Source organism: Danio aesculapii, chromosome 21 (assembly GCF_903798145.1).
Source record: "Danio aesculapii chromosome 21, fDanAes4.1, whole genome shotgun sequence".
Classification (NCBI taxonomy): domain Eukaryota; kingdom Metazoa; phylum Chordata; class Actinopteri; order Cypriniformes; family Danionidae; genus Danio; species Danio aesculapii.
This window is the reverse complement of record NC_079455.1, coordinates 40,689,626-40,699,011: the sequence shown is the minus strand read 5'-3', so window position 1 is coordinate 40,699,011 and position 9,386 is coordinate 40,689,626. Positions and strand designations below refer to the sequence as shown.

The 9,386-nt window shown below is 35.7% G+C and overlaps 1 protein-coding gene across 1 annotated transcript in view; it reads left to right on the top strand.

Annotated features, from left to right (window-relative positions):
* The window catches only part of LOC130214276 (lipoxygenase homology domain-containing protein 1-like), a 103,358-nt gene that overhangs the window by 1,550 nt on the left and 92,422 nt on the right, over positions 1 to 9,386 (top strand). Inside the window, exon 4 of the mRNA XM_056445874.1 lies at positions 6,022 to 6,136. Coding sequence (XP_056301849.1) covers positions 6,022 to 6,136 — 115 coding nt within the window. The remainder of the gene's footprint in view (positions 1 to 6,021; positions 6,137 to 9,386) is intronic.

Here is a 9,386-nt window from a genome sequence, read left to right as displayed (position 1 = left end):
AACTATCCCTTTAAGCCTTTAAAAAATACTAAAAGTTAAAGAGACAGTGTAAAAGTATAACAAAGAAGAGACAGACAAGTTACACGTTGAATTAAACATGAAATTGTGGCGTTGGAAGTCTTATTTCTTCTAAAAATAATCTATTTGGTTTGTTTGAAGCTTTAAAAAGTAGCAGCCTAGATGAGGGTTTTCCATAGCATTTAGTTAAAATGTGATGCTTTTATTCATTTAATAGAAACATTTTGCTCAATAAATTAACTTTCAGTGATTATTTGATGACCCTCTTTTTCTTCCATACTGGCTCTAATATTTTTTATGTGATTAAAAATATCATGGCAAAAGTACATATATTCAGATTATTGTATGCTATACTGTTTTCCATTTATTTACAGCCAGGGATGCCGCTGGCCGGTACGGGCCCTATGACAAACGGTATTGTAGGAGGTCAGGGAGGGCGAGTTTGTTGCGGAATGAAAGAAAAGAGCTGAGGTAGTTGTTGAGCCCCCTACTAGTTACTCTGAGAGCCCCAAAAGTGCGTGGGCCCTTAGAATCATCTTAACTCCACCCACCCCTCCCCAGCGGCGCCCCTGTTTATGGTTATGAATTGCATTATGGGACGTTGATCTCTGCTTTGTTGACTTTTAAATTTGAAAATGCAATTCTGCGGTTTAACAAAGTGGCTTTTATTGACATTTTAGTGCGTTTAAACAATATATTGTGTGAGAAATAATACAGAAATAAGTCTGTAAAGTGACAGCCGTTTATTACCACACAGAATGTACCACACACATTTAACACCACACAAAAATTATAAAACAAATCAATAAAAGTCACTTTATCAAACTTTTTAACAAAGTCCCAAAAGTATAAAGAGATGATCCACAATATATGAAAAAATGCTAATCTATGCATATATTTTACAATGTATTACAGTCTTTCTACTTCAGAATCTTTTTAATTCAGAATGTTTAATTCACCTGCTTTTTAAAAATAGTTTTACTATAATTTTGGAGGGAAAATTACCACCCCACGCTTTTTTACAACATAGGCTCATTCTGAAAATGCTCCCCTATATACATTTCTGGAGATCGTGAATTATGTAGCCTAAGAAACGTATGGCTGCATTTCATATTTAAAACGAACGCTATGGGGCGGTATGATGCCGTTCCTCTTTGCACTTACCAGTTGACCGCTTACCTCCTTGTGGAGGGCTTTTCTGATGTTATCAGTTTTCCCGAGAATGTTGGCATATTTAAGACACAGAGTTGACCGTGTCCACGGAGTCCGAGTCCAGTTTAGAACGATTCCAGAAAGCGGGTCAAAAACAAAAGCCAAAAAATAAACAAGTAAATAACGGGGTGAGAATGTGGTAAAATCAGAAAAAAAATCACACAAGGGTTTTTCTTGTTCTGGATTGCTTTTGCTTTTTAGGAAAGTGGGTGGGTACTGGTAAATCGGTGCTTTTTTAAACACTATCGGTTGGGTTTAAGGAAGGGGGTGGGTGAGGTTATCGGTCGGCCGTCGTTCAGTTAGTCAGTCGACAGCGGCCTCTGGTGGATTTACAAAAGAATAGCAGGCGCGAATGGCACTCGCAAGAGAAATTTGAGATCTCAAAAAGCGTACTCGGCAGCCTCTGGTGGATTCGCGAAAACAAAAACTGCAAAAAACCTGGGACGTATTTGGCGCTCTCCAGAAATGTATACAGGGGTACATAATCAGAATGAGCATGGGTTGCTTTTTTTAAAAGTGTAAAATTCTCTGACGACTCTGATGAAGAAGAGTAGCATTGCTTATTGATCCACTCTTGGCAAGTATTTCGTACAAAAATATTGACTTCAGAAGACTAAATACACAAGTTTGTGTTTTACAGTCCCTTTTTTCCATGTAAGAACCAAGAATAAGATGAATTGTCCTCAAAAATCTTTTTCTATACCGTTTGCTCATTCACGAGGGCAAAAACATCACAAAATTGCGGTTTGATGATTATTTATCCTCTTAAATTAGCAGATTAAATTTGACGACTTTGGTTAAGTAGAGCACTCAACCTGCTGTCAAACTGTCTGTCTCTCCGGAGATGAGCTGTCTCTTTCTCTTTCTCTGTGGTTGTCTTTCTCTTTCTCTGCTTTCAGTCAGGCACCCCCGTCCTCTCGGTTTCTCACAGGTTGGATTTCTTTTAACCCTAGAACTTCTCTTAATTGATTACTTGAATGTCAGCGATTGAGCAGTGAAAACACAAATAGAATAGAGAGGAATGGAAGGATTTTACATTGATTTTACAAGCATTATGGAGCTATATTTTGGAATTTATTAGCTATATATAGTTGAAGTCAGAATTATTAGCCCCCCTTTGAAATTGTTTTCGTTTTTAAATATTTCCCAAATGATGTTTAAAAGAGCAAGGAAATTTTCACAGTATGTCTGATAATATTTTTTCTTCTGGAGAAAGTCTTATTTGTTTTATTTCGGCTAGAATAAAAGCAGTTTTAAGTTTTTTTAAAGACCATTTTAAGGTCAAAATTATTAGCCCCTTTAAGCTACATTTTTTTTCGATAGTCTACAGAACAAACCATCGTTATACTATAACTTGCCTAATTACCCTGACCTGCCTAGTTAACCTAATTAACCTAGTTAAGCCTTTAAATGTCACTTTAAGCTGTATAGAAGTGTCTTGAAAAATATCTAGTCAAATATTATTTACTGTCATCATGGCAAACATAAAATAAATCAGTTATTAGAGATGAGTTATTAAAACTATTATGTCTAGAAATGTGTTGAAACTGTTAAACAGTAATTGGGGAAAAAATAAATGGGGGCTAATAACTCAGGGCTAATAATTCTGACTTACAACTGTACGCTGTAAAAAAATAATATATATGATGGAATTTATTATTAGCTATATACGCTGTAAAAATACCTGATCATTTATATTATAGAACTGTACAGTGTAAAATATATTCGTTAATTAACAGTATTTTGTGAATTCTTTTATTTTATTTACTTATTTTTATTTATTTATTTATTTTTTAAGACAGTGACACGGTGGCTTAGTGGTTAACACAATTGCCTCACAGCAAAAAGGTCGCTGGTTAGAGTCCCAGCTGGCTCAGTTGACATTTCTGTGTGGAGTTTGCATGTTCTCCCCGTGTTGGCGTGGGTTTCTCCGGGTGCTCTGGTTTCCCCCACAAGTCCAAACACATGCGCTATAGGTGAATTGAATAAATTAAATATAGTGATAAATAGTGTAAAAATATAGCCATAGTGAATGTGTGTGAATGAGAATGTATGGATGTTTCCCAGTGCTGAGTTTCAGCTGGAAGGGCATCCGTTGTGTAAAACATATGCTGGATAAGTTGGCGGTTCATTCTGCTGTGGCGACTCCTGCAGAATAAAGAGACTAAGACGAAGCAAAATGAACGAATGAATGTATATGAAAAAATGATATACAGAGAAAAAAGTAATAAAAGTCATAAAATAACAGAAAACGCACTGGCACTAAAACATATTATTACCAGGTTTTTGTACTGTTATTTACAACAACCCAGAAATCCCACATAAAAATCTGATGTATGGCCATATATGAACATGTATGTATGTATACAGTATAAATAACATATATAACAATGTATACGGATGAAGTCAGAATTCTAAGCCCCCCTGTTTATTTTTTCCCCCAATTTCTGTTTAACGGAATGATTTTTCTCAACACATTTCTAAACATAATAGTTTTAATAACTCATCTCTAATAACTGATTTATTTTATCTTTGCCATGATGACAGTAAATAATATTTGACTTTATATTTTTCAAGACACTTCTATACAGCTTAAAGTGACATTTAAAAGCTTAACTAGATTAATTAGGTTAACTAGGCATGTTCTGGCTCCATTAAACATCAATTTTTAAAAAAGAAAAAAAAAATCAAAGGGGGGCTAATAATTCTGACTTCCGCTGTATATAATTAGATCTAGTATATTTGAACATATGTGTACATATAAATTGTTGAAAGAAATATGTAGCTGTCATTTTTTGCAATATTTCAAAATATGTGTTTCATAAATTACATATTTTATATATGTGAAATCCTTGTAACTATATGTTTTATATGTAGTTTGCATCAATTTTCATGTATTAGATTTTTGTTAAATCAGTTATAAAATAAAAGTCACTTTTTCAAACTTTTTTAACATCAAAAATTGTTTATGGTAAAATCAAAGCCCCATAATGCAATTCAAAAGCAAAAAAATATATAATAACAAAACATGGATCATCATAATTTACATATTATAGATATTCATTCATTCATTTTCCTTCAGCTTAGTCCCTTTATTCATCGGGTTACCACAGCAAAATGAACCACCAACTTATCCAGCATATGTTTTACACAGCGGATGCCCTTCCAGCTGCAACCCAATACTGTGAAACATCCATACACAGTCATTCACACTCATACACTACGGCCAATTTAGTTTATTCAATTCGCATAGTGTATGTGTTTGGACTGTGGGGGAAACCGGAGCACCTAGAGGAATCCCACGCCAACAAGAACATGCAAACTCCACACAGAAACGCCAAATGACCCAGCTGAGACTTGAACTAGCGACCTTCTTGCTGCGAGGCGACAGTGCTAACCACTGAGCCACCATGTCACCAGGTTTGAAGCAAGTAAAGGGAAATTAAATAATAACAGAATTTTCATCAAAGACTGTCAGTAATTTCCCAGTATTGGGTTAATGCTGGAAGGGCATCCGCTGCGTAAAACATATGCCAGAATAGTTGGCGGTTAATTCAGCCGTGGTGACCCCTGACAAAAAAAGGGACCAAGCCTAAGGAAAATGAATGAATGAATGAATGACTGTCAGTAACTGCAATACAGTTGTGATCATTCCATTAGCGTTCACCCAGAGAGCCTTCCGGATTTCATATTGGCAGGCGGCTCCATGGGTCTCTGATTGGCACAGCAGAGATGTGTAATGATTGGCTGGTTATTATAGTGTCTTGGCAGCAGTATCATGAGGGAACAGACCAGCGGGCATCATGCCAGCAGTAGATTTGAATCAGACGGGCACCTCTCTATGGCCTGAAACATTACACTCTAATCAGCCTTTTCATGGACCCATCAAAACCTCATTCATCACCACAGACGTCATTCTGTCCGCCTCAGTCAAGCAAAGCACATCGGGCTGAGGTTATCACTTAGCACTGATCTGAGATCCTCACCCTGGCTTAATTAAAAAAAGATAATCTAGAATTAAAAAAACTGGTTTCAGATCAGATTATGGACCCTTTTCACATTTCTGGGTTTATCGGTAGCGGAAGTCATCATAGTTGGGTAAACTAAGGGTACAGTGATTGGGAGAATACAGGAAATATTTTTTTTACAATCTTATAAAAACTTATTTTACTATCTTATAACTTATTTGCTGAAAAAATGAAAGAAAATATCCATGATGGTGTTATCAAGACTTAGAAAAAGGACAAAAATAGTGTGAGACTGATAACGGCAGCAAGAAGAGAGAAAAATGTCAAGTTTACTGTCCTGACACTGCATTAGAAACACCTCACATAAGGGGTAATTATTATTATTATTTTATTTTTGGTATTAATCCCATAGTGTCCAGAGATTATTGGTAGGCCTAACATTTTTGACTCGGGAAAGAAATGTCAGATGTTCATGAACCCTAATTGAACGTTACTCCAAGTCGCTCTCCTCAGATTCAGGCATGCATTCGTTTGTCCAGGGCCCTCAGTGGTTCAGAGAAAGGTAGAGGTGAAACGGTGAGCATCAGGGCCTTGTCGTACTCTCACTCCATTAACATGGCTAAGTTACAGAGATATTGCTTACAGCGATTCGGCTTATACAAACGTAAGTGAGTTGAAAATAGCAGCTTGTAGGGTTACATGGGATATACCGGATCATGCGGCATCTGAGACTACAACCTTTGTAATCTTATGCAAATGAAAACAAGATACTTTCTTTTTGTGGAGGTCAGGTATAATTGCCGAATGTTATCTTTTTCTTTAGTGTATGAGGTGGTGACTGTGACAGGGGATGTTAAAGGTGCCGGGACCGATGCTAATGTGTTCGTCACCATGTTTGGAGAGTTCGGAGTGTCTCCCAAAGTTCACCTGGCCAGCAAGTAAGTTAAGCTTCAATTGTGGATCTCTACTATATGCCAACATGTATATTGAGAGTTTGAGTAGCTTCTCTTAAAGGGATAGTTAGTTCACCCAAAAAACATTTCCTCATTATGTATTCACACCCAGGTGGTTGTAAACTTGAACGAATTTCTTTTTATGTTAAACACAACGCAAGATATTCTGAAGAGTGTTGAAAAAATAACGATCGACAACCAGCAGGAACAAAAAATACTATGCAAGTCAATAGCTATGCATAAGTTATACTAAGTTACACTATATGCACAAAACTGGAATATCGCATAAAACATTTGGAAATAAAGCAGCATTTCTATTCAGTGAGTTGAATAGGGGAATTACCAAGCTACGTCACGCATGACGTCACACAGGTTCATCCGCGCATACCGGTTGCAAAGAAAGATCGGTTGCAATAGCAAACATGTCATGTTGTGTGGTAGGATGCCAAAATCGAAAGTCTAATAATAGAAAACTTAAATTTTACCGTACACCACACTGCTTTAATGCCAACCGCAGACGTCTTTGGCTAACACCCATCAGAAGAGCTGAATGGAGTGAGGACCTAATTAAAAATGCTTGACTCTGCAGTTCTCATTTTACTGTATATCAGGTAAGTTCATGCTATGCTGAATCATACACATTACTCATTTTTGATTTCAGCAATGATTTCAGCAAAAACTGTTAATATGGTTAAATAAACTGAGGACACTGAATGCTTAGAATGAAATGTAAACATATAAGTTCACACACCCTGCTGTACAGGTGCAGTTCGCTGTCCGAATGCAGTTGTTTTGCTTGATGATTGCCCAGGCCTTGTACAGTTCTGTCTTCTTTCCTTGTCTTTGGCTAGGCAGCACCTCGGTTTTTAGCACTACAAAGTTTTGAATCTGGTAATCATGGAGCATTATTTCTTGCACATGACCACACAGAACAAAATTGTTGGCATTCAAAGACTTGTAGGTCTTAAACTTCTCTTGTTAAAGCACTTGGAGTTTCAATGAGATTTGGGGCTGGATTCTTGGCCATTTAGTCTTATCCAATATCCATTGGGAGGGTGCTATCGCAAATGGACCTGTCAGATGAATGCCGCTCACTTTAACGTTAATTTTGCAGAATAACCGTGCTTATCATTGGGTGACAAGCTGTTATAATATGCTGAAAGTATTACGTAAATAATATATATTATATGTAATCAATATAACTTATCTCTAATACGAACTCTACCGCATCGGATGTCATTCTCTCGCTGTAAATGCTAGTGCTTCTGTTTTTTTTCTGCAACTTCTATGTGCGCACATCCTGAATGTTTACAAGTGGGTAATTCGCCTATAGAACAACACATCACTTCCTGATAAACTGGCGGCAAATAATACCAAAAAATGTTATCTTCTGCAGCGGGAGAAGCCACTGTGGGTCTTTTTTCTTATATAACAGTTGAGTTGTGCCTCAGAAGAGGAAACGCAATGAATGCGCAGTGGCTTTTAGAGGCATGAGAGACTCTTTGGGAGTGCAGACAGACGCTCAAGACAGTTCTGGAGGTAATAAATTCTTTTTTGATTGACTTTTTTCGGTAAATGTGTTTCAGAAGTTTATGATTCGCACTCATTAAATAATTACTTTGTATAGATTTATTTTACATTCTTAGGGGATACAAAACAGACGCTTCGGCACAATGCCTTACTCAGTGCGTGACAATCCTCTCACTCACCCTTTTATCCCACAGTCAATCACATTACGCCATTAGTTAGATGGCCACTCAATAGTTAAAATCTCATTTTCATTTTATTATACTGTAATTAAACACACAAGAATTATTGTTCTTCACCTTTAAAAACATCATCTCCATTGCACAGGAAATAACACATTAATTATCATCATTCACTTATTCATGTCTACGTCAATGCAAGGAAATTCAGACAGTCCAAAACATTAAAAATGCATTTTCTTCTCATTATTTGTATCATTACATACTCAAAATCCATGATTTACAATATTATAGATAAACAATAAAACATTAAAGAAACACAGAAAGGTCCAATTCCTCATTCATTCCTCTTGGTGTAGGTGATTTTAATTTATGAATCCAGAATGCTTCTCTTTGTAATAATCTTTTATTCAGATTACCTCCTGTGACTCAAATACTTCCTCAATTCCTATACATTCTAGTTGTTTAACGTCATGTCCAAAATCTATAAAATGTCTTGCTACTGCCGAAGTTATATCTTGTCGTCGTATACTTACTTTATGTTCATTAATTCGCAACTTCAACTGACGTGATGACTTCCCCATACAGTTGAAGTCAGAATTATTAGCCCCCCTGAATTATTAAGCCCCTTTTAATTTTTTCCCCAATTTCTGTTTAACGGAGAGCAGATTTTTTTCAACACATTTCTAAACATAATAGTTTTAATATCTCATTTCTAATAACTGATTTATTTTATCTTTGCCATGATGACAGGAAGTAATATTTGACTAGATACTTTTGTTCTGTAGACTATCGAAAAAAAATTGTTAAAAGGGGCTAATAATTTTGACCTTAAAATGGATTTTTGTAAAAATTAAAAACTGCTTTAATTCTAGCTGAAATAAAACAAATAAGACTTTCTCCAGAAGAAAAAATATTATCAGACATACTGTGAAAATTTCTTCAACTATATGTATGTTTTAGCATGGACATTTTAACATGTAGACCACATTACGAGTACAGCAGGTAGTACAGGTTTTTATCTTAATATTTTTACCTGTTACTGGATTCAAAAATTCCTTACACTTTACTAAATTCTGACATGCGGCACAATTTCCGCACGGAAAACAACCTTGTATAAAAGTGGATTTCTTATTTCTTACTATATCTGAGTTGTTCATCATATCTGCTAAATTTTGGGATCTTTGGATGATGTTGAATACGGTAAAAGTGTTTCCATCATAGTTTATGCACATTTTTCTTGTTGAATAAAAAGTTTATCCTACTCGTATGCATAATTTTTATCAGCATTTTCAAAATTGATGCACATTTTTAGGTTTCCATTAATCATTTTTATGCAATAATCCAAAATGCATATAAAATAGGCGGATGGAAACATAGCCAATGACTGTTTTTTTCCCAGCGTTCTTCAGTATATCTTCGTCTGTATTCACCAAAGAAAAAAAAACTAACAGATTTGGATGAGTAAATGATGGCAGAATTGTAATTTCTGGGTGAACTATCTATTTAAACTTTAGACAGAAGAGAGA